Genomic DNA, 24,085 nt, shown 5'->3' on the forward strand with positions numbered 1-24,085 from the left:
AGCCCTGGACACAGTACACACAGTCCAGAGCCTCAGCTCAAAGGGAAACAAAAGGAGCTGCCTAGGTTCCCATGGCTGTTGCCAGCACCTTCATACCAGGGCTCAACTCTCAGAACCCTCATTTCATCCCGGGGTAAGACCTACCCAGAGCAGCCTCTGCTTGCTTATAAGAATAGGGGTATAGGGACATAAGTGTTATGCCACCTAGACCTCGGGACCAGACATATTGGTTTATGGGCCCAAGGTTGGGGTCTCTATGGTGTTTCATGTAAAAGGGAGAGAAAGGGAATGGTGATGGCCAGATTTGCTACGAAGCTTTGTGTTGTCTTCTCCATGGGAACAGGGTAGGATAGGAAGGATAGAAAGCCCAGGGAGAGAACTTAGAATTGCCTGCTCCAAAAGTATATTAACAGCTGCATCCAGAAATATCAGGGCTCCAGAGGTCTGATTCTGTCCCTGGCGAGGGAGGCAGGGGGACTCTGAGGTGAGTCGGTAAGTCCTGTGCTACAGGTACACTGGACACTGCCCTCTACTTCGGTTCAGCATGGGCCAGACCTATGGGCAGGTGACTGGCAAGCTACTTCGAGGTCCTCCTGGTCTAGCCTGGCCCCCTGCCCATCGCACACTTCTGCCTCCCATTCAGCCTCCAAGATCTCCTGAGGTTCCCAAGGGGAGCCTGCCTGCCAGGTGTGGGCATGCAAGCCTCAGCTCCAGCATGATCCCTGGGTACACAGGTCTGTACACAGGTATGAACAGGTATCCCCTTCCCAGAGTATGTATTTCAAATACTAACAGAAATCCTCCTTGCCCCCTGCTTGCCCAGGTTTCGTACCCCGGGCACAGTTCATCTTTGCCAAGAACTGCAGCCAGGTCTGGGGCGAGGCTCTGAATGAGTCTACTCAGTCGCGTGGGGTGAAAGGGAGTAAAAATCTGGTGCAGGAGGCTAAGGGAGAAAAAGATATGGAGAAAAACCAAGAGCCAAAGCTGGGGCTGGAGCTGGAGAAGAAGCCAACCCTGGAGGAGGCAGAACACGTGAGACCAAGGAGGCTGGTGGGTGGGGAGTGCAGGTGGTGGAGGTGGGGAGCCTTATGCCTGTGTGTCCAGGTCTGGGGATGGCCATGGGTAGGGTGGCTGTGGCTATAGGGGGATGTGGTCTTCACTGCCCACTCCACCTCCCTGGGAGTTTGTCTTACAGCCAAGGGGCTGAATGTGACAGCTCTATTTTTCTTTTATCAACTTCTGACAACAGGCTTCTCCCTATTCCATGGATGACACAGATCCTCAGAAGTTCTTCATGTCAGGTAGGTGAGAAGAGGTGAGTGATGACCGAAAGGTTGTGAAGGCCTCAGGAAGTTTTGACTCAGTGTCCCCATCTCCCCAGGCTTCACTGGTTATGTGCCCCGTGCTCGCTTTCTCTTCGGCTCCAGCTTTCCTGTGCTTACCAACCAGGCATTGCAGGAATTTGGGCAGAAGTACTCACTGGGTGGAACCCAGAAGGATCCCAAACATCTCCCCCCACTTCTCAGAACCTACGAGCAGAACCTGGGTCTCTTACCTAACTATGGGGGCTATGTGCCAGGTGAGACTAGCCCAGAGAAGGGCTTTGGGAGTTAGAATGTTTGTATGGGTTAAGGAACAGGTGGGGATGGTTTGGAGGGTGGGAACTAATAGATATGAGGGGACTGTAGATCATGTGGTTCAGCTTTTTTTTGAGACAGTTTCACTATGTCACCCTTGGTAGCGTGCTGTGGCATCACAGCTCACAGCAACCTCAAACTCTTGGGCTTAAGAGATTCTCTTGCCTCAGCCTCCCAAGTAGCTGGGACTACAGGTGCCTGCCACCAACACCTGACTATTTTGTGTTGTTGTTGTAGTTGTCATTGTTGTTTGGCAAGCCTGGGCTGGGTTTGAACCTGCCAGCCCTGGTGTATATAGCTGGTGCCTTAGCCACTAAGCTGCAGGTGCGGAGTCAGGTTCAGCTTTATCATTAGGCAGAAAAGGAAACTGAGAAAGCTCACAGTTGGGAGTGAGGACCAGATTTCAGGGGGAGTTTGGAGGGTCTAGGCCAGGTGTTCTCAAACTACAGCCCATGGGCCACATGCGGCCTGCTTAGGACATTTATCCAGCCCGCCAGGTGTTTTTGGCACCGCTGCCTGTCCTGCTTAGCAGCCAACTCATCCCAGGGCCCGCAGTCCAGCCCTCCAATGGTCTGAGGAACTGGCCCCCTGTTTAAAAAGTTTGAGGACTCCTGGTTGGCTGAGAATTAAATTTTCCATGACACTGGCTACACCTGACAGACTCTCTTGGCCACACAGGGTATAAGTTCCAGTTTGGCCACACATTTGGGCATCTCACCCGTGATACTCTGGGCCTCAGCACCATCCAGAAGCAGCTCCTGGCTTAGGCACTTGGATTTCAAGTTCTCCTTTCCCTCTTCATCCTATCCCAGCCATCCTTCTGGAAGGATGGGGGCAACACAGAGAAAATGGGAGGATGCAGGCAACACAAAGAGAAAATGGTTGGAGGCTGAGCACCTTTTTTATTAATAGGTGTAATAAATAAATAAATACATACATGAACAGAAGCCTGGGCTCCTCCTCCCACTTCTGATGACCAGGCACTGACCACAGCCTATTTACAGCTGGGGGGCTTGGGGATTGGCCCCAATACTATTTATTACCCATCCTCATCGCCACCTGCCCTAGGGAGCCCTACAAATGGCCTTTTGGGCTACCTCCCTCCATAGGACTGGCCCTCCAGAGGGACAGGAGGGGCTGGCCCAGAGGGGCAAGGGAAATCCTGGCAGCCCAGTGCTGCGTCCCTTCCCTCCTTTTCTGGGTGGAGGTCTGGACGAGGTCACTGGGACAGTTAAAGGGGAGAATTAATACTGAGCACAGGGAGCAGGTGCCAGCACAGGCCACATATTGGCCCCTAGCTCTCAGCCTACTCTTTGTGGCCAAGCCAGAGGGCTTGGGAAAGGCTCTCAGGCTCCAAATCTAGGGGTTATGAGGGTCCCTGAGGCCACCAGCATGCACAGGGCCTCAGTTTTGGCTGCTTCCAGGGGTAGGACTTGGAGTTGGGGTCAATGTCACGTAGGCCAGAGGTACCAGGCCAGAGTCAGGGCCACGGCTGCAGCGTAGCCAGTCTCCTCCAGCGGGCCCCAGTACCCGTAGGATATCTCCCTTGCGGAAGCTCAGCTGTCCAGGACCTGTGGCAAGATGGTGGCATAATGCCTGCACCTCACTGGGAAAACAACAAATGAAGGTCAGAGAAACCCGATCAAAAGCCAAACCCAGCCCCGTAATCCTTCCATTTCTCCAGACTCACCATGGAGGATTGGAGGGCAGGGCTGGAGAGTGTGGCTCATGTAAGAGCTCTTTGGGCTCCGGCTCCCGGCGGGCATTCATTGTCTGAGCTACTAGTTGGAACATGGACTTGTCCAGGCTCAGCCAGTCTGAGGGGAGCCTAGGAGAAAGCAGCGGGGCTCTGGTTCTGCCCGTGCCCTGGCTTGGACCAGGCTCCCCACTCCCTCTGTCCTTAACCTAGGCAGGCTCTCACCTGTTTGTGGCTCGGGCCTCCCGCTGAACTTTTCGGGACCCAAAGAGGTGTCCCCACTTGATGCCCCCAGGTGAAGGGTCTGAGGCTTCTTCTTCATTCTCTGCTGGTGGGGCAGTGGGGCCTTCCCTCTCCCGATTAGGCCTCAGCTCAGCCAGCACAGAGTCAGGGGGGCTCCCCATCCAGAATGGCCAGCCCCTCTCCCGGCCAAGTGCCTCCTCTGGGGCAGGGCAGGCTTCAGCCCCCTCTACTACTCCCTCTCGGGGTGGTGGAGCCTGGGGAGGCACCCCACCTCCTGACCCTTTCTTTTTCTCACTGCTACTGTTGCTGCTGCTGTTGCTGCTACCACGAGGGAACCTAGATCCCTCAGTGGAGCCATCGATGTAGACCTGGGAGCTCTGCATGAGCTGGTACCACCAGCTGGCCTGCCCACCTCGGGCCCATCTGCCACGTCCTGAGTCCCCAGCTGCTTCTGCCACCTCTTCCGTCTCCTCTTCCTCTTCTTCACCTTCTGGGGCACCCACACCCTTCACCCGCTCCCCATGGGCTGCCCTGTCCGTGTCTCCAGGGCCCTCCTGGCCCCGGGACCGGGCCAACTGCAGTGTTGAGTGGGCAGACAGCAGCAGGTCCTGGGACACCCGTAGCAGTTCCTTCTGTTGCCGCTGCTGCTGCCCACTTTGCAGCAGCCGGTGCTGGAACAGCAAGTCGAGGCTGAAGGGCAGCAGGGCCAGGGGTTGTAGCAGCAGCAGCAGCTCCTCAAAGAGGCCAGGGCACACAGTGTGAGCTGCACTGAGGAAGCCCCAGGGCTGGTAGTGGGTTTGAATGATATCTAGGAGGACAAAGAGAAAGATTAATCCACACAGAGAAGCAGAGCCAGGCCTGAGTGGGACTTTGAAAGACAAGCTGGGTAGAGCCACTGTGTTTTGCTGCACTGGGGCTGCACCAGGCAATTCAGATGCACAGCCATGTAGTGACACCTCCCGTGATCGTATAGTGCATTAACTCCACAACCCCAGGGTGTTTTTTGGTTCAGTGGAGAGAGAGGTGCTGGGGTTCCTGACTACCCTGACTTCCAGATTGCTTGAATATTGTGCTGACTCCAGGCAGAAGCGGGGGAAGGCCTTGGGAAGGAGCTTAAAGCTCTGAGGATGAAAACTCAGTGGTCCCTCTTCCCATCTCTAGCATCTGAAAAGACAGCTTTTCCTCCCTCCTTTGAGCTTCTGAGGTCTGGCCCTTATTGAGTTTGTGAGACAGAGCAGGGTTCTGGGCATTACCTTCGTGGTTATAGAGGTGATTAAACCAGAACTCCAGGGACCGGATGCTGTAGGGAAACAGTGAAAAAAGTAGTCTTATTATATATATAGCCAGATAATAAGGTACAAAGGAGATGGACACAGGGGGTCAGATACAGGGAGGAAGTATCAGTTAATGACTTCCTTTTATGGCAGGGATGCTTCCTGGTTTATTTCATGTAATATGGTTTCAGAAAATCAGTGGGGATATGGAGAATGTGGATTCATGAGCCAATCACTTCTTCCTAGAATGGAGTCAGCTTGCAGTAGACCCAAAGGAGTCAGGGAAGCTACTGAGTGAAAGTACAGCCAGCTCAGGGCCAGAGGGTTGACCTGGGCCTATATTTGAGAAAGAAAAACACTACAACGTGGGTCCCAAGGTGGATTTAGGGTCAGGGAGGATTCGGAAGCCATGCTGGAATTCAGAGGATCAGGGTTTACAAGATCAAAAGAAATTCAGAAACCCAACTAATTGCCAAATAAGCCAGATTATATATTTGTAAAAGCAAAAACCATGTTGGTAATCAGTGTCAGAGGGTCACGGTGCAGTGGGAAAACAGTGATCTACTGACAGGTGGTAGGTAGGTGGGGACAAAGTGAGGCTGAGCCCTGGCTGCAGACCCTGCAGATCCACCCTTTGTGTCTTAGTGGAGGGAGCTGGTTCCTTAAAAGAGGCAGAAGCTGGGTAGAGGGCCAGTTCTTTAGGAGCTATTGCTGCTCTGCATACTCACTTGAGCAGGCCAAGGATGAAGGCGTTGAAGCGCATGGTATGACTGGTGAGCTCTGGGAATTGGCTGACCTTATTGTAGAGGCCATGCAGGACCTTGGTGGATGGGCCTGGGAGGAAGCCAGGGTTGAAGATCACACAGCCAATTTCTGAAACTCTAAATTTGGCCCAGGTCCCCATCTTGCCACCCAGCCCTTACCTAGCTGTGTGGAAGCCTCAATCACACTCCATGGTATGTTCTTACGTTGCCCAATGATGACATCCAGCACAAAGGCCTTGAGTCCATCCTCCAGCACGGCCCGGACCGCAGGGCACAAGTACTTCAGAACTAGGTGGCCCACATTGGGGCTCACAGAACTGTTTCCCAGCTTTGCCTGCAGATGCAGTTAGGGATGTGCAGGAAATCACTTTAAGCCTGACCTTGGTCCTCTCTTAGTCAACCCTGATAGTTCCCTCTTGCCATTACCATCCCTAAGTCCCCAACGCTGGGTTCTAAATGCAAGAGAGCAGGGGAAAGTGGCAGTACTGAATAGGTGAGCGTCTGCACAGGAGAGCTTAGGTCTCCACATTTTCTAGCTTACCTTCACCCCAGGATCCCGGCTTGTGCCAAAATGGGCCACAATGAGGTCCACAGCAGTGTTAACGGCTTTTACCAGCCCTGCAAGGGAGAATTTGATGTGTCAGGTCCCTGAGCAAGTTCCCAACGCAGTCAGAAGGGGAAGTGTTCTCACACTTACTCTCAGTCCCTACACTTGTACATAAGTCTCCTCAAAGCATTCAGGTCTGGCCCTTTTCTGTTTCTGCCTAGTTCTCAGCCCTTTCTGTCTCTACCTCCCAGTTTGGACCCACATCAGTGACACCACTGCCAAGACCCTCAATGTCCTCATTTCTTAGCCCTCTTGGATTGATTCTGGATTTCTCCATTCTGAGAAACTAGGCCACTGATCTGAAGAAAACCCAAGTTCCTCACACCAGTGCCAGATGAGGGTGATTCTTTGATATGTGCCTTGATAGCATCTTCTGCTATACACCTGGGCTACCATGCCAAAGTTTACCCTCTAGTCTTTGATTCTAATTCACAGAACAAACATGAATTCCTTCAATGTCCCCCTCCCTCTAAAACATAAAATGACATTATATCTATACTCTCCCCTCCCTCCTGCCCTCTTGCTTCCTTCACATCTTGGAGGAAGATGCCTGTTCCCCTCTTGCCCAAGGTTCTTCCTTCTCTCCGAGCTCTGAATCTCCAGGAACTTTGGCTTCATCTTTCTCCCCTTTCATAGGCTCCCCCCCCCCCCACAACTGTACTCAATTCTCTTCCCACCCTTTTGCTAAAATTGTTATTAGTTCAGTGGTTGCTTATCTTAGTAGTGGTCAGAGTCCTGATCTTCATAGTAGTCACCAACATGATTACCCAAGCTGCTAGGCCCACTGGTACCTTCAGCTGCCCCTCTAAGAGTACTCAGGCATTTGTTTATTACATGGAAGCCTTCCTTTCTAGACTTAGCTCACTGGGGGAAGGGACTGGAGCCTGACTCTTAAGGGTCTGTGATAACAGACCCTTGCTCACTCACACATACAATGCACAGTTCACAGACTTCTCTTGCCCCAGTACCTGTGCTCTTCAACTCCTTCCCAGCACTTGGAGTTTTAAGACAGGGAAATATTTGGGAGGGCTAGAGAGGAGGGCAACAGGTGTGATAGGTAGTGGTAGCAGAATCCAGGGCTTGAACTAGGGGTTATATGCACCTTTTTTCTGAAGCAGATCAATGGAAATGGCTTCAGAGCTGCCATCTGGGGACAAACAAAACTCAGCTGGAGGCTTCTCAGTCAAGGAAAAGGGGTCTTGTAAGTCTGGATAGGTCAGTGGTAATGGCTTCACTACTTGACCTGAAAAGAAGAGAAAAATCAGTCTTTAGCAACTGTCATTCCAAGAGTTGCAGCTCAGTTCACACTCTCTGAGACATGTTCCTTTGAGACTGGCCCCTTCTCTAGTCCTTCCTAGCTGTGGCAGAGCCTGTCCTGGGTACACTGGAAACCTTGCCCACATACCATTCAGCCGGCAGTTCAGGTGGCCAGCGGCACTGAGGGAGCTAGGAAACTCAAAGATGGGGTTTCTTCGGCCCAGCCGAGCTTCCTGTGGCCTTCGGTCTAGGCTCCCTGACAAACCAGATGGACCTAGTGGGTTCTTCCTCCTGTATTCCCGCCACTTGAGGGCTTGAGGGGATAGGTGGTTGGCTAGAAGCAGAACGGGTTAGCAGAAGAGACAGACAGGCAAGAGTTAGCAAGAGACAGCATTTGGGTGGACACGACACCCAAGGGGCCCAAGTGAAATGGTAGGGTTGGTCGTATGTATACTATGCACAAATGCTGGGGAAGGCAATGCAGACATCTCAACCTCTGACCCCAGGCTAGAATATGGGAGGTAGAAATACTTGGGTGGGTGAGGGGTGAAGCTCATACCGTTACTGGGCCTGGATGCCATGCTGCCCTCACCACCTCCCCGGACCAGGCTCTCTGCTCGGCTGAAGCCAGATCTCCAGGAGCCCAGAGGTGGCAAGCTTCCTATTCCATGGAGTCGGTACTCAGCCAAGGTCAGTGTCTTCTGATCCTCCTTCTGTGGCTGCTGGGAGGTGGCAGGTTGGACAGCAGGAAGATAGGAGTGGCTCCATGGGGGTAGGTTTTCTGGGGCTTTGGCCTGCTCTGGGGGAGGTGAGCATGAAGTGGAGGCAGAAGAATCAGTGCTGGGCCCAAAGGGGCCAGCACTCCGGATGGGCGAGTAGCTGCCCAGGGGTGATGGCCGCGAGGTCTCTGGCTCAGGCCCAGCTTTCCTGGCACCTCTGCCAGTGGTTTGAGGGGTAGATGCCTGTGGCTCCCCTGAGGGAGCTGAAGGTGGAACTTGTGCAGCAGGGGCAGCCAGTGGGGCAGATTGCTGTGTACGGCTGCAGCCAGAGAGGTTGTAGAGCTGGGAAAGGCTGTGGAGGGCCCGGGACTTGGCCAGCTGCTTGGGGAAGTGGTGCTGGAACACGAAGGGCTGGATGGGCAGTGTGGTTGGCCTCTGCTCTTTGCTGTAGCGAAGGACTGGCCGGGTCTCAGCACCACCCCCTGTAGCAACAGCAATGGAGAAGGAATCAGATAGACAATGAAAACCATGAGAGAAAACACAGAAGCAGAGATAGGAGATGATGTCCACTGGGGAAAGGGGAAAGATGGGCAGTACCTGGGTCAGAGGAATTGAATGGAATACAAGTAATTTCAGTATGTGGAACGGGATGCTATTCTTGCTTTCCTTTGCAAAACCTTTCCTACTGTATTTATGATACTGGACCTTCTTGTAACTCTTTGTTGTTCAGTCCCCCCTCATTATCTTGACTTCAAAGGTGGTACATCTTAAGGCTCAATTCTTACATCTCATCTTACACTTTCTCCTTTGAACAGCTTAAGTTCAGTCTTTGAAACAGATTGACTCCCAAGCTTTAGCCCTGACCTTCTTCTTGGTCCTTATCATTCTGCTTTAAGGCTCTGCTATTGCTTAAAATTTGCTATTTCAAAACAGATCATCCATGACCTTTCTCCTTCTGTCCTGATGGCTTCCATTCCTGTTTGATGGCAGAACTGCCATCTTCTTTGTTCTTAAGGCCTAAAGACTTAAGAGTCAGAGTTACAGATTTTCAGCACTGGCTTCAAGATTTTTCTCATCACCTCCTCTCAAAGCCAGCACATTTTACCCTTAAGCAAATCTAACCATAATAAAACATTTCTTTACTTGCAGCCAGAACCTGTCTCCCTGTTATCCCTACTCCAACTCTCTCATGATTCCAGTGTTGGAACCACAGAGTCCGCAACTGCTCCCTCTGCATAGAGATGAGTTCCCCGAGGATATCCCACTCCTGTTCTTTCAGCCAGTCCTCAGATCAATGTCCCTCAAACCATGTGGCTCAGAACTAAACACAAAACTCCAAGACAGTGCACAGTAGGATAGTGTATGGACTGAGCTTCTAACAAAGCAACACACATACTGTAAAACATCAGAACAAACACAAGGTGGCACTATAAGCATTCCCATAGCCTAAATCCTGGCTTGCCCACCTGCAGGGCTGCTCACCAACTCTGTATGGCCGGAATTAGTATTCTTACCTGACAATCAGGAAATTTGAAACTGAGAGCCTAAGTCATTTGTTCAAGGTCACATGACTAGTAAGTGGCAGAGCTAGAATTCTCAACTCTGAAGCCAATGTTCTTTTTACTGCATTACACTACACATCAAATAGTATCAGGCTAGTTTTCCTACCCCTCTTTTTTCAGCATTGTAGGGGATGGGGACCATAGCTCCAGTAGCAGAATGTTTCAGAATCACTCTTGAGGCAACTTTCAAACTGTACCTTCCTGTCATCTCCAGGCAGTGCTTACAGAGCAACCTTTGTCATTCTCCCTTGCTCACTATGCTCCAACCAAGCTTCTTTCTGTCCTTAAACAGGCAAGTTCATTAATACCTCCAGGCCTCTGTACCTGCTGCTCTTTCTGCCTGAAATCTTCTCACCATTCACGCATCAGCTCAAATAGCATGCCCTCTGTAAGACATTCTCTGACCACCTGAGCCTTTCTGGCAAGATGCTGTCTATACCATCACTCTCTTTTATTTTCTTCTCGGCATTTTTTTTTTTTTCTTTTTGGCTGGGGCTGGGTTTGAACCTGCCACCACTGGCATATGAGGCTGGCGCCCTGCTCCTTTGGGCCACAGGTGCTGCCCTCAGCATTTTTTCACTATCAGAAGAAGTTATCTTTTTTTTTTTTTAGAGACAGAGTCTTATTATGTGGCCCTCGGTAGAGTGCTGTAGCGTCACAGCTCACAGCAACCTTAAACTCTTGGGCTTAAGTGATTCTCTTGCTGCAGCCTCCCAAGTAGCTGGGACTACAAGCACCTGCCACAACGCCCGGCTATTTTTTGTTGCAGTTGTCACTGTTGTTCAGCTGGCCCGGGCCAGGTTCAAACCCACCAGCCTGGTGTATGTGGCTGGCGCCCTATCCACTGAATATGGGCACTGCCCCAGAAGTAATCTTTTTAAATGTGTTCATTGCCTATTACTCTTCATAAGAAGCCCAGAAAAGTGTGATCTTTTATAGACACATATTTATATTTTTGAAACAGAGCCTCAAGCTGTCGCCCTGGGTAGAGTGCCATGGCATCACAGCTCACAGCAATCTCAAACTCTTGGGCTTAAGTGATTCTCTTGCCTCAGCCTCCCAAGTAGCTGGGATTACAGGTGCCTGCCACAATGCCTGGCTATTTTTTTGTTGTAGTTGTCATTGTTGCTTAGCAGGCCCGGGTCAGGTTTGAACCTGCCAGTCCCAGTGTATGGGGCTGGCACCCTGACCACTGAGCATGGGCAGTGAGCCAAGGGATCTTATATTTTTTCTTTGCTGTATCCTCAGTGCCTAGAACAGAGCCTGATACAGAGTAGGTACTGAATAAAGATGTTAAATGAATCAAGTCCCTACTGTGAGTCTCAATTCAGGCTAGTCTTATTGCATCCAGAATCTTCCGACATAAATCAGCTAGCTTCCTGAAAGAACAATTTTATCTCCTGAGTTTCCTATTGCCCATAGAATAAAGTCTGATCTCAGTGAACTTGCTGCCCACACCTGCCACAAATTAGGCTGTTCCACCCCAAACTTCCACACTTGTCATCCTCATTAATTCTCCAACCCCCATCTTTAGGTACACAGTTTTCCCACTGGGAACATGTCCTTCCTTCCCATTTATTTAAATATCAATTTTCAAGACTAAGCTGACCCTGGGTATCAGATTAGGCCATCCCCACATAGCTTTATAAACCCTCTATATAAACTATGTCTGAATTAGACCTGTATTCCTACTCTTTTAAAAAATTCTCCCTGCTAAGTTCCAAGGATATGGTTTGAAGCAGAGGAATAAGATCAACATCAGGTAAGAAAGGAGGCTGGCTCACTGTGGGGACGGGTCTTAGTTCTACCCTCAGGGAACACACAGAACAAGATTCCCCACTTTTGTATGCGATAGCCCTTAAGAAAATTGGAGACAGAGACTATATTCACCTGAGCCTGCTCTTCTCTAGGTGAGGCAGCCCCATCTTCTTTTTTTTTTTCCCCATCTTCTTGAAATGTAGTGCCCAGAACTCAACGGACCACTACTGAGCACTCACTGGTTCAGAAGGGGTGGAAGGGACTATCCACTCTCCTCTCTGGAGTCTGCATGAATCCAGTCATTTTAACTTTTTGGAATCCCGATCAAAATGCTGACTCATTCTGAGTTTGCAATCAGTATCTTAAATCAATTCAAGTGTGGTTTGCAAAACAAACTTCACACTGGTACCTGCTTCATTAGTTTTGTTCTTTTACAATTTGGTAAGATCCTTTTGAATGTTGATTCTCGGGATCTCAGAGAGTCTTCTCAGCTTCTTACTGTCATTCCCAGATTGGGTCAACCTGTTTCTTCTTTTGTCATTCATAAATCTGATGAAATGTCATTTATTTTTTGATTAAAAAAAGCCGTACAGAATCAAGAGCAAACTGGAGACTTAGGGAGCAGAGCAGCATCTTGATATGAAAAATCTTATCTAATAGAAAAAACACTTGTAAAGCCTCTCCTTCCATCTCAGATTTTTCTTGCCCTTGGAATGCCGGCCAGAGCACTCCGCCAGACAGGCCCAACAGACACTGCAGTCTAAGAAGGGACTGGGTTCCAAAGGGCTCTGGCCAATCCCTGCTATTTCTGACCCTGTCTTTTCCCTAGAAACTTTTCTTCCAGCACCTGCCCCAAGGCCAGTTACTCTCTATATGTTCAGAAGTGTGAGGTCTTCTGATAGGCCAACAGATCCTACCTAGGAACTGCCGCCCTGTTTCCTTTCCCTTTCTTCCCACTTTCTGAGACCTGGCTTCTGCCTTCTCTATTCCCAAATGCTGCTTTCAGGATTTTTCAGCCTTATCTTAGGTGATTTCTCTTTGGAACTCATTTGGTTTAACCTAACTCTTTTTTAAAACTTCCCCTTCCTTTGGTTCCTGTGACTTCACTCTCTCCTAGCTTTTCTTCTGGCTAATTCTTCTCAATTTCTGAGGGTTGTTCTGCTTACCTTAGTCATATGATTCCCTTTAAAACTCCACACATTCTCCCTGGGTGCTCTCATCTCACATAGCTTCAACTACCACTTTTATTCCAATGACTTTCTAGTCTACCTGGTAGTCTCTTCTGATTTTCAAGGAGACACCCTCCAGTCCATCTTCTACCCAAATCACTAGTGATCTTTCCAAAATGCAAATCACAACATGCTACTAAGCAAACAACAACACAAGCCAAACAAAGACAAACAAATGCCACTTCTCCAGCTGAAGTTCTTCAATGGTTCCACCCCCATCCCACTATGGCTATGCCAAATTATTTGTAGTTCCTAGTAAGCATCAAGCTATTCTGTGCTTTGGTTTGGTACAGACTATTCTTAGCCTTTAACATTCTTCTTACAAGTCTTCACAGACCCTACTCCTAATCATCTTTGTAGACTGGGCTTAAATGTACACTGTATTAGCAGTCCTCCCTGGACATTTCAGTCTGATTTTGATACCCCTCTCACTGACCAGTACTATACCTGCTGTCTCTGCATTTTAATTATCCGTTTCCTTCCTCAGCTGGAATTCCTTGAGAACAGAGATTGTCTTTAACATTTCTGTCACCAGTACCACCTTAACATGGAGCCTAGTATAAAATACTTACTTAAAATGTAATAAAATAAATAGGGCAAGAGCTGGCCTATAGAAGTCACTTGTACTTAAAAGTCAAGGGTCAGGTCTCAGGCTCTTTACAGAGTAGCTACAATTACTGATCCAAGAATAAATTTCACTGGCACCCAGTGCGGTTTTCCTGTTGGATATATCCTTTGGTTGTCCCTGAAGCAATGCAAATTCCTAAATGTCCCAAACTGAACTCATGCCTTGTCCCTCTTCCAGTACATCTACTGTGGTTACAGCCCGTATGCATGGTATCATCATTGTTTCAGTCAAATAGTCTTCTGAAACTTCATTTCCCAACATGTCAGCTTCTAAGTCTCGATTTTATCTCAGCGTATTTTTGAATCCTCTATCTTCCTCCCCACTGCCCACTGTACCTGTGGGATATGCTCTGCTGGAGCGATAGCAGATGAGGTTGAGAAACCACTAGTGATATAGATGGGTGGCTGGCAGGAACCTATCAGCAAGGAGGTCATGCACATATTCTGGTATTCTCTAACGTTTAAGTTCCTTACCGTCAGCTCTAGCTCTTGTATCCCTCTGGGTATGGCTGTTGGCTGGGCTCCCTGGGAGAGCAGGCCCTGGATCCATCGGCTGGGCCAAGAGGCCTGGTCCAGAAGCTCTGAGGCCATTTGGAGGCATTTCACTGGACTGGGGACCCTGACAACCCTGAGTGGACCAGGGTTCTGGGCCAAGTAGGTCTATGCCTGGCCCTAAGGGCATGGGTGGTAGGCTATGGCTACAGTGAGTGTCTTCATCCAGTGGGGCCCCCCTATCTTGTTGGGCCTCTTGGATGGGTGTGAACTCCTGGGAGGAGTCCCCAACGCTCACCCGAAGTGGGGGGGAGCCAGAGCTTGCAGTTTTCTTCCGGCCCTTGGCCAGCTCAGCAAAGGAGGTGACCCTCCTGGGTGGGGAGCTAGGCCCAGCCAGGGCTGCAGGGCCCTCACTCAAGCGTACTGGGCAACTCAACATGCGTTCCAGTGAGCCCAGGCGGACAGGAGGGCTGCGTTCAAGGCTGCGATCGTAGCTGCGAGAGCGCTGACGTCCAGAGCTGAGGTTGGGGGGTGAAGTATTGGTGTATACTTGCCCCTCTAGCACAGTGGGGGCCATGGCAGCTGCTGCTTCTGCTGAGGAACCCACTGCCTCTTGTTCCTCTGGCTGGATGTCTGGCTTCTGGAATAGGTAATACTCAGAAGGCTGGCTGGGGCCTGGGTCTGGGCCAGGGCCTGGTGGGGGACTTATCTTGGTGTGTTCCTCAGAGCAGCTGGTGATAGAAGAGCCTGCAGGACTTGGGGATGACTGGGAGGACAAGTCACAGGTGACAAGTTTATAGTAATTTTGTGTGGCCACAACAAGACGGGCCTGGCTCTGGAAGCAGGCTGTGAGGTCAGCCACAGCTGGACAGGGCTCACAGTGAGGACGGTAGGAGTTGCAGTTGGCATCAAGCTCAGGAGATGAGGCATGAGGACAACCATAGCCCCCTTCCCTTCCTCCACTTTCAGGGTGGTGGGACTCACAAGACATCTTAGACTCAGCTGGGGAGGGCTGCAGGTCCAGGTAAAAAGCGCCAGGGTCTGAGTGGCTGCAGAAGGAAGAGTCGCTGCAGGACTGTGGGGCAGAGTTGAGATTGGCACGGGAGTTGCCATGCATCTTGTTGTAGAGGGTGCTGAAGGTGACCAGCACGCCATCTGAACTATTACAGGAGGAGTCGCTCACGTAGCCCATTGACTGGTCAGCCGCCTCAGACTGGCTGGATGTGCTACTGCAGCGGCAGTGCTGGGCTCCTAAGTTGGAGCACCCAGGGTTCCTTGGGGATTCATCTGAACTGAGCTTCCATTCCTGGTCAAAGGAAAAGCCAGAAGTATCACTGGCACCACCCCCACTGCCACTCCCACCAGGCCCCCCACATTCATCTAGCTCCATCGTCTCTGCTTCTAGTTCTGGCCGGCAGCAGTGGCTGGTGCTGCACTGCTGGGTATCCAAGGTCATCACTGGCTTGTGTTCCTGCCCTACCACCACTCCAGCCCGACTGCGTGTTGCCCCCCATGGCTTGCCCACTCTTGGGCCAGATGGTGGCAGCTGGAAGGAGGATAGATGGAAAGTGGGCTGGCCAGTGCCATGCAGGTGGAAAGACTGCTGGGTGGAATTGTCACCAATGCTGTCATCATACAAGTCACTAAATCCTGGCTCACTCACACCTTCCTGAAGCAGGAAGGGATTGTGTCGTTTGGGAGCCCCAGGGCCTCTTCCATCCCGATCCCTGCTCTTGATGCTGTCTGTAGGCCGCACAGATCCCCCTGGAGCAGAGTGTAGGCTGCTGAATAGTAGGGAGTCAGCTTGTCCCAGGTCTTGATCAGCCTGGGTGATGCCTAGCTCTGGTGGGCAGAAGGGATTTGGTCTTGTGCTTCCACTGCCTCCACTTGCCCCTCCACAGCACTGCCTGTCTGGAACTTGACAGTGTACCAGGGGGATATGATGGACGATGAGGGTCTCTCCCGTCAACTTTGGGGGACTATCCATTCTGGAAAGTTCGAACAAGGGCATCAACAGCACCAGACACTGCCCCCAGAGCCCAGTGGGGCAGAACACATTTCATCAGGAGATCTTGGTACCTGGAGAGGGAAGGAAAGAAAAGGAACCTAATGTCACCTCCCTGGAACTCAGAGACATGCCATTCTCTACATCGTTTTGAGGTGGAGAAGAGCTTGAGAGAAAAGTCTCCGAGTCAAGGTGGAACTCTGATCATGTAGTCTGATACACAGATGGGTACCCCACCACACTTTCAGCATTGCATAGGTCCAGCTACTGAGATTTGCTTTCATTTTAAAGTCACCTGGTCTCCAATGGTAATCCAAGTCTAAAGGGGCCAGGCCCTAATGCCACATATGAAGGTGGGGATCTCTGGGGTAGCCCTTTCCCCTTTTCTTTCAAGAACCCTATCCTTAGCAGTGAGCAATGACTAGTTCTGGGTACAAGAAAAGTATGAATAGTGATATAACTAAGAAAAAATGATCAGGCTATCTAAAAGGATGCAAGGCACTGAGGGGATACAGAGATGACTTAGACACAGCTCTAGCCTGCACATTTACAGACGAGGAGAAAAACTGTGAATAACGTATCATGTACTGATAGCAATTAGCTATGATTTTATAAAAAACATTTAAAAATATCATTTGACCAAATGACTACTACCTTTGACCAAATGACCCCCTTATGACTCCCAGAATACTTATCCCTCTCTGATGACTGTGGACTGAGTGTTCTTACTATCCTAACTACTGTACTGCAGTTTGAATGCAGAGATTGAGTTGGGCATCAAGGTGACTCAACCTCATGATGCCAACCTCTTCCACCGCAACGGGGGTGGGAGTCTTTTATCTATTTTGTATTACCCTAACTCATATTCACATAAGGCATGAGAGGCATATAACATTCTTTTTTTTTTTTTTTTTTTTTTGTGTGAGACAGAGCCTCCAGCTGTCACCCTGGGTAGAGTGCTGTGGTATCAGAGCTCACAGCAACCTGCAACTCCTGGGCTCAAGTGATTCTCCTACCTCAGCCTCCCAAGTAGCTGGGACTACAGGCAGCCGGCACAATGCCCAGCTTTTTTTTTGGTTGCAGCTTTTTTTTTGGTTGCGTCATTGTTGTTTGGCGGACCTGGGCTAGATTCTGAACCTACCAGCTCAGGTATATGTGGCTGGCACCTTAGCTGCTTGAGCCACAGGTGCCGAGCCTTATATATAACATTCTTAACATTTGTCTAGCTTAGGGTACAGACCTCCCAAAGTACCCAATTCTGCCCAATTTTAGCCAAGAACCTTCACTATAGGGATCCCTAGGAAGTCTTCTCTTCCCAGTTTTACCTTGGCTAAAGTAACCTTTTTTTTTTTTTGAGACAGAGCCTCAAGCTGTCCCCCTGGGTAGAGTGCTGTGGCATCACAGCTCAGCAACCTCTAACTCCTGGGCTCAAGCAAGTCTCCTGCCTCCACCTCCCAAGTAGCTGGGAACACAGGCACCTGCCACAACGCCCGGCTATTTTTTGGTTGCAGCCATTGTTGTTGTTTGGCAGGCCTGGGCTGGATTTGAACCCGCCACCTTAGGTGTATGTGGTTGGCGCCTTAGCCACTTGAGCCACAGGTGCCGAGCCACTAAAGTAATCTCTTGCTCAAGGTCTCCTGGACCCAAGACACAGAGTCCATCCTGAGCTTCTCTGGTCTCTTGGCCGCACTATGGCAGAGGGGCCTCCTCAAGTTCTTGTCTCCTGTGCTTCCAGGATCAGGTCTCAACAGTCTTCCTTCCCTCAGACTTCTCACATATAATTTCTTCTAATTCATTCATTTTTCTTCCTTCCCTTTTTATTGCCAACATTTTCCTTTCACCCATCCTGAGTCTAAATCTCTCATTGCCTTTTTCTTATTTTTCATTTAATGAACACTTGAAACTATGAATTTCTTGAAATTTAACTCATTTAGACCACAGGGTCATAGCTGTTCATGTGGAGTACCACTAGGCAAGTCACATACGCTCAAGGACAGGAATAAGCAATACATTAAAAAGTCAATTGGCTAATAAATATATGTGAGAGAGATAAGGTATTAAAATACAATTACAGTGTTTGTGTTAAATTAAATTACATTAAAATTAAGATGCAAGTATTTATAATTTTTCTTCTTCCCCTTTCTGAGAGCAAGACTCCTTTGCTGAATTTCCAAGCCTTTATGTGTTGGCTGGGGTAATGGGTAGAGATGCAGAAAGGCAGAAACTAAGAGAGGCTAAAATGACCTATAATTTAAAAAAAAAATTTTTTTTAAGAGGCAGAGTCTCACTTTATCACCCTCGATAGAGTGCCGTGGTGTCACACAGTTCACAGCAACCTCCAACTCCCGGGCTTAGGCAATTCTCTTGCCTTAGCCTCCCAAGTAGCTGGGATTACAGGCTCTGGCTACAATGCCTGGCTATTTTTTTGTTGCAATTTGGCTGGGGCCGGGTTTGAACCTGCCACTTTTGGTATATGGGGACAGCGCCCTACTCACTGAGCCACAGGTGCCACCCCTGACCTATGATTTTAATAGCTGTAGAAGAAAACGTAAGAGTAAATCCTTGTTATCCTGGATTAGGTGACGGTTTTTAAGATATGATACCAAAAGCACAAGTGACAAAAGAAAAAGGATAAACTGGACTCCATAAGAATTTAAAACCATTGTCCTGCCACATGTGGTGGCTTGCGTCTGTAATCCCAGCACTGTGGGAGACTGAGGCAAGAAGATTGCTTGAGCTCAGGAGTTCAAGACTTGTCTGAGAGTGAGACCCCGACTTATTAAAAAAATGAAAAACCTAGCAGGGAGCCACAGCAATCCCAGCGGGTTCGGGAGGCTGAGGCAGCAGGATGCCCATAGCATGAGGTTCAGGTTACAGTGAGCTATGATGCTGCTGTTCAGGGTAAAGGGTGGGACTGTCTCAACAAAAAGAAAAAAAGAAAGAAAGAAAAACAAAAATAAAAAAGAAAACAAATCATAAAATCCATTGTGCTTCAAAGAATACCACTAGAAAAAGTGAAAAGACAATCCACAGAATAGGAGAAAATATTTGCAAATCATGTATGTTATACAAGACTTCTAACCACAATATATAAAGAACTCTCACACTCAACAATAAAAAAGGAATATGGGCCAGGTGTGGTGGTTCATGTCTGTACTCCCAACACTTTGGGAGGCTCAGGCAGGAGGACTGTTTGAGATAAGGAGTTTGAGACAGCTTAGGCAACATGGCGAGAACTCTTGTCTACAAGAAAAATATCAGATGGGGCTTGACGCCTGTAACAGTGGTTATGGGGCCGGCTACATGCACCGAGGCTGGCGGGTTCAAACCCAACCCAGGCCAGCTAAACCCAATCTAGGCCAGCTAAACAACAAGGACAACTGCAACAACAACAAAAATAGCTGGGCATTGTGGTGGGCGCCTGTAGTCCTAGCTACTTGGGAGGCTGAGGCAAGAGAATTACTTAAGCCCAACAGTTTGAGGTTGCTGTGAGCTGTGACACCATGGTACTCTACTGAGGGTGACAAAGTGAGACTCTGTCTCAAAAAAAAAAAAATTAGCTGGGCATGGTGGCGGGTACCTGTAGTCTCAGCTATTTGGGAAGCTGAGGCAGAAGGATCACTTGAACCCCCTTGAGTTTGAAGTTGCAGTGAGCTATGATGATGCCATTGCACTCCAGCCTGGGTGACAGAACAAGACTCTTCCTTCAAAAAAGAGAAAAAGGGACATATAACCCAGTTAAAAACTGGGCAAAGAATGTGATTGGGCATTTCTCCAAGCAGACATACAAGTGGCTAACCAGCATGTGAAAAGATATTCAACATCATTAGTCATTAGAGAAATAAAAACCACAAGGAGATACCACTTTGCTCCCACTGGGATGGCTAAAGTAAGAAATACTGACAATAGCAAGTGCTGATGATGATGTGGAGAAATTGGAACCCCCAAATACCCTGAGGGCATTGTAAAATGGCGCAGCCACTTTGGAAAACAGTTGGACAGTTCATCAAAATACTAAACATGGAGCTAACATATGACCCAGCAATTGTATTCCTGGGCATATATCCGAGAAAAACAAAAACATGTTTGTACAAAAGCTTGATGTATACAAATGTTCATAGTGGCACAGCCAAAAAAGTGGGAGCAATCCAAATGTCCATCAAGTGATAAACGGGGGAAAAAAATGTACTTTATACATGCAACAGAATACTTGGGAATAAAAGGAATGAAGTATTGGTACCTGTTATAACATAAATGAACCTTAAAAAGATTATACTAAATGAAAGAAGCCAGTCACAAAAGTCTTCTTTGTATGTCATATGATCCCATTTATATGAAGTATCCAGAATAGGCAAATACACAGGAATAGAAAGCAGATTAGTATTTGCCAAGGGCTGGGGGTCTGGGGAATAAAAAGTAGGTACAAAAGTTCTTTTGGGGGTCATGAAACTGTTCTGGAATCAGGCAGTAAAGATAGTTACACAAGTCTCTGAATATAATAAAAATTATAGAATTTTATGGCATGTGAATTACATATCTCAATAAGGCTGCTGCTTAAAACTTTTTTAAAAACAGGTTAAAGGGCTGGACATGGTGGCTTACATCTTTAATCCTAGCACTCTGGAGGCCGAAATGGGTGGATTGCTTGAGCTCAGGAGTTCATGAACAGCCCGAGCTAGAGCAAGACCCCCAACTGTACTAAAAATAGAAAAACTGAGGCAAGAGGATCTCTTGAGCCCACAAGTTTGAGGTTTGCTGTGAGCTATGATGCCACGGCCCTGTACTAGGGAAACAGGTGAGACTCTGTCTCAAAAAATAAATAAATAAAAAATAAAAACAGATTAAGGTTTTATTTTGTACACACGATTAAGGTTTACAGAAAGAAGGATAAAGGGGTAAAGAGAAGAACTTATATGGAACTGTGGAGAGGGTTGGGCAATTGCAGAGAACAGATGAGATGAGAGGAATAGTTGCCTTAACTGTGGCATTATGGAGAAAGAGATGAAGAAGAGTTTTAGGAAGTTTTGCTGTGAGGTACATGAGATCATTTTCCTTACATTCCTCCCCATCTCTTCTCTTCCTTCATCAAGAAAATTTAGCTAAAGATCATTAGTTCTTTTCTTTCCTTTTTCCTTTTTTTTGAGACAGAGCTTTAAGCTGTTACCTGGGGTAGAGAGCTCTGGCATCACAGCTCACAGCAACCTCCAACTCCTGGACTTAAGTGATTCTCTTGCCTGGGCCTCCCAAATAGCTGGGACTACAGGTGCTGGCCACAATGCCTGGCTATTTTTTGGTTGTAGTTGTCGTTGTTTGGCAGGCCTGGGCTGTATTCGAACCCGCCAGCTCTGGTGTATGTGGTTGAGATCTTAGCTGCTTGAGTTATAGGCGCAGAGCCCATTAGTTATTTTCAAAAAATAAACCAAAAAAAAAAAAATTAAAAAAAATAAAAAAAGAAGAAAATTTTGGCCTCAAATATATATGCTGTAGGATAACAGAAAGTTGAAAAGTTGAGAATACTCTGAAAATAGCATATTATAAAAAGCATATACAGTATTACACCATTTTTGTAAATATGAGGTCAGATAATTAAGTTTGTGAACTCATCCTAGAAAAAGTGTTACATGCTATATTGCTGAATATCACTGTGGTCACTTTTGAAGTACTCCTTTAGGAAGCTAGAGCTATTGTATGAGGTTTGACAATTAAGTTCACAAATTCGGCTCGGCGCCAGTGGCTCAGGTGGCTAGGGCGCCAGCCACATACACCTAGGGTGGCAGGTTCGAATCCAGCCCGGGCCCACCAAACAACAATGATGGCTGCAATGGAAAAAAAATAGCCAGGCGTTGTGGCGGGCGCCTGTGGTCCCAGCTACTTGGGAGGCTGAGGCAGGAGACTTGCTTGAGCCCAGGAGTTGGAGGTTGCTGTGAGCTATGCCATGGCACTCTACCCAGGGGGACAGCTTGAGGCTCTGTCTCAACAACAAAAAAAAGTTCACAAATTCATCCTAGAAAAAGTGCTTTGAAGGGTGGATGTTGGTACTTGGCTTCCCAAGGGGAGTACTTTGAAGGTGACCACAGTGATTTTTTTTTTTTTTTTGAGACAGAGTCTCACTTTGTTACCCTCCGTAGAGTGCTGAGGTCTCATAGCTCACAGCAACCTCTAACTCTTGGGCTCCAGTGGTTCTCTTGCTTCAGCCTCCCAAGTACCTGTGACTGTAGGTGCCTCCCACAACTTCTAGTTAGTTTTTAGAGATGGGGTCTTGCTCTTGCTCAGGCTGGTCTTGAACCTATGAGCTCAGGGCAATCCACCTGCCTTGGCCTCCCAGAGTGATAGGATTATAGGCCTGAGCCACTGTGTCCAGTGAAGGTGACCACAGTGATATTTAGCAATGAGGTATGCAGCACTTTTTCTAGGATGAGTTCCCAAACTTAATGGTCTGACCACAGAAGAATATAAACATCTACCACAAAATATTAACAGTGCCTATCTCTGTTGAAGTGATTTTGGATTATTTTTAATTTTATTCTTTTGTTTCATCTATATTTTCTAATATAATACCCATTATGTACATAATTTAAACAAGTCTTTTTCTTCAAGGAAAAAGCTTCTCTTTACATATAGTCCTAGGTTTCTCCTGGCATTAGTGATGGCCATAATACTGAAGCCTGGCCTCTAAGGAGCATAGAGAACTTTCTTGTGCATACAGCAATAATTTTAGGGGTATACCCATCACTTATCTTCCATGGGTACTTTTTTTCCCTTTTAAACCACCATTTTCAAGAGGTATTCACAGGAATACACATATAAGAATTTATGATTCTAAACCACAAAACCATTACTAGGACACACATGCCTTCATATGGAAAAATACAGTGATACAGAGACACAGAATCTAGAAAGCTAATCCTCTGAATCAGAGAGGAAGAATAAATGAGTATGGTAGGTGACAGTGGAGCCTTGGCTGGAGGGTATTGACAACCATATTGTAATACTGTGTCTACATATCAGCCTCCCACACTAGGACGCAGTTCCTTGAGGTCAGAGATTGTTATGTACTCAACTCTGGGTCTCTGGAACTTGTTACACAGTGCTTGGAACATGGTAGGTGCTCAGTTATTAGTTGATTATTAGTTTTTAATTTTATAAAGCCAAATATATTATTTTTTTCTTTTATGGTTAAAGCTTTTTGTATCCTTGGTGGCTGGGTGTGGTGGCTCATGCCTGTAATCATAACACTCTGGGAGGTGCAGGCAGGTGGATTGCTTAGGCTCATGAGTTTGAGACAAGCCTGAGCAAAAGCGAGACTCTCTCTCTACTAAAAATAGAAAAACTGAGGCAGGAGGATCACTTGAGCCCAAGAGTTGGAGGTTGCTGTGAGCTAGGATGCCACAGCACTCTACCCAGGGGACTCTGTCTCAAAAAAAAAAAAAAAAAAAAAAGCTTTCTGTGTCCTGAGAAATCTTTATTTATCTTAAGATCATAGAGAAATTTTCCTATGTTTTCTTTTAAAAGCTGTAGAGTTTCAGCTTTTACATTTAGGTTATTGAATCTTACTTTAAGTATTATCAAGCTCTTTCACTGACTGATTTCATTTTATTTTACAGCCAAAGGGAAGTTCTGCAGGCATGCATGAGATTTTGTATGGTGCCTTGCCCCACCCCCTTCACATTTTTTACAAAGCACTTTTTATGTATGTTATATTTCACTGATCTTTCCACTGACTTACCAAAGGAGGCAGAGCCATTTTCATTTTAAAAAATAAGGAAATTACTGGGTGTGGTAGCTCATGCCTGTAATCCTAGCACTTGGGAGGCTGAGGGGGGTGGATTGCCTGAGCTCACAGCTTCAAGACCAACCTGAGCAAGAGCGAGACCTCGTCTCTTAAAAAAAATAGCTGGGCTTTGTGATAGGCACTTGTAGTCCCAGTTACTTGGAAGGCTCAGGCAAGAGAGTCACATAAGCCCAAGAGTTTGAGGTTGCTGTGAGCTAAGATGTCACAGCGCTCTACCATGAGTGACCAAGTGAGACAGACTGTCTCAGAAAAAAAAAATGGAAATTGACACCCAGAAAATTAAAACAACTAGCCCAAAATAACTCAGGGAATAAATAACAGAATTAAGAAGAGACTCAGGAATCATAACTTTTGACCTTTAGTTAAGAATGCAAGGATAGGCTTGGCGCCTATAGCTCAGTGGTTAGGGCACTGGCCACATAC

General features: G+C 47.8%; 2 protein-coding genes across 6 annotated transcripts in view; one reads left to right on the forward strand and one right to left on the reverse strand.

The window, feature by feature from the left end:
* FAM166B (family with sequence similarity 166 member B) lies at positions 1-2,584 on the forward strand. 3 transcript variants are annotated; one of them, XM_003800243.3, is made up of 6 exons: positions 1-133; positions 511-734; positions 824-1,032; positions 1,250-1,301; positions 1,382-1,579; positions 2,316-2,584. In XM_003800243.3, the coding sequence occupies exons 1-6, from the start codon at positions 72-74 to the stop codon at positions 2,402-2,404; spliced, it is 834 nt and encodes a 277-aa protein (XP_003800291.1). In that variant the 5' UTR covers positions 1-71; the 3' UTR covers positions 2,405-2,584. The 3 variants fall into 3 exon arrangements, with proteins under 3 accessions (XP_003800291.1, XP_012667147.1, XP_012667146.1); XM_012811693.2 differs by having other exon boundaries at positions 1,450-1,579; XM_012811692.2 differs by having other exon boundaries at positions 72-133; positions 824-1,076; positions 1,450-1,579.
* Positions 2,520-24,085, reverse strand: part of RUSC2 (RUN and SH3 domain containing 2) — a 74,342-nt gene continuing 52,776 nt past the window's right edge. For 2 of the 3 annotated variants that reach the window (XM_012811690.2, XM_023519330.1), the window contains exons 2-12: positions 13,848-15,944; positions 8,038-8,679; positions 7,627-7,812; positions 7,324-7,464; positions 6,156-6,232; positions 5,774-5,948; positions 5,579-5,684; positions 4,830-4,876; positions 3,559-4,384; positions 3,328-3,465; positions 2,520-3,243 (exon numbers count right to left, since the gene is read on the reverse strand). In XM_012811690.2, the coding sequence (XP_012667144.1) occupies positions 3,042-3,243; positions 3,328-3,465; positions 3,559-4,384; positions 4,830-4,876; positions 5,579-5,684; positions 5,774-5,948; positions 6,156-6,232; positions 7,324-7,464; positions 7,627-7,812; positions 8,038-8,679; positions 13,848-15,876 (4,569 nt within the window). In that variant the 5' untranslated portion in view covers positions 15,877-15,944 and the 3' untranslated portion in view covers positions 2,520-3,041. The remainder of the gene's footprint in view (positions 3,244-3,327; positions 3,466-3,558; positions 4,385-4,829; positions 4,877-5,578; positions 5,685-5,773; positions 5,949-6,155; positions 6,233-7,323; positions 7,465-7,626; positions 7,813-8,037; positions 8,680-13,847; positions 15,945-24,085) is intronic. The other variant, XM_023519331.1, reaches the window with a different exon arrangement.

The sequence above is a fragment of the Otolemur garnettii genome, unplaced genomic scaffold, assembly GCF_000181295.1.
Source record: "Otolemur garnettii isolate 467f Iridium unplaced genomic scaffold, OtoGar3 scaffold00172, whole genome shotgun sequence".
In the NCBI taxonomy this organism is placed as follows: domain Eukaryota; kingdom Metazoa; phylum Chordata; class Mammalia; order Primates; family Galagidae; genus Otolemur; species Otolemur garnettii.

Coding starts and splice junctions, on each gene's coding strand:
- FAM166B (XM_003800243.3), top strand. CDS start 72: ATGGCTGTTGCCAGCACCTTCATACCAGGGCTCAACTCTCAGAACCCT. Junction 735..823: donor CATGATCCCTGGGTACACAG/GTCTGTACACAG, acceptor CTGCTTGCCCAG/GTTTCGTACCCCGGGCACAG. Junction 1,580..2,315: donor CTATGGGGGCTATGTGCCAG/GTGAGACTAGCC, acceptor TTGGCCACACAG/GGTATAAGTTCCAGTTTGGC.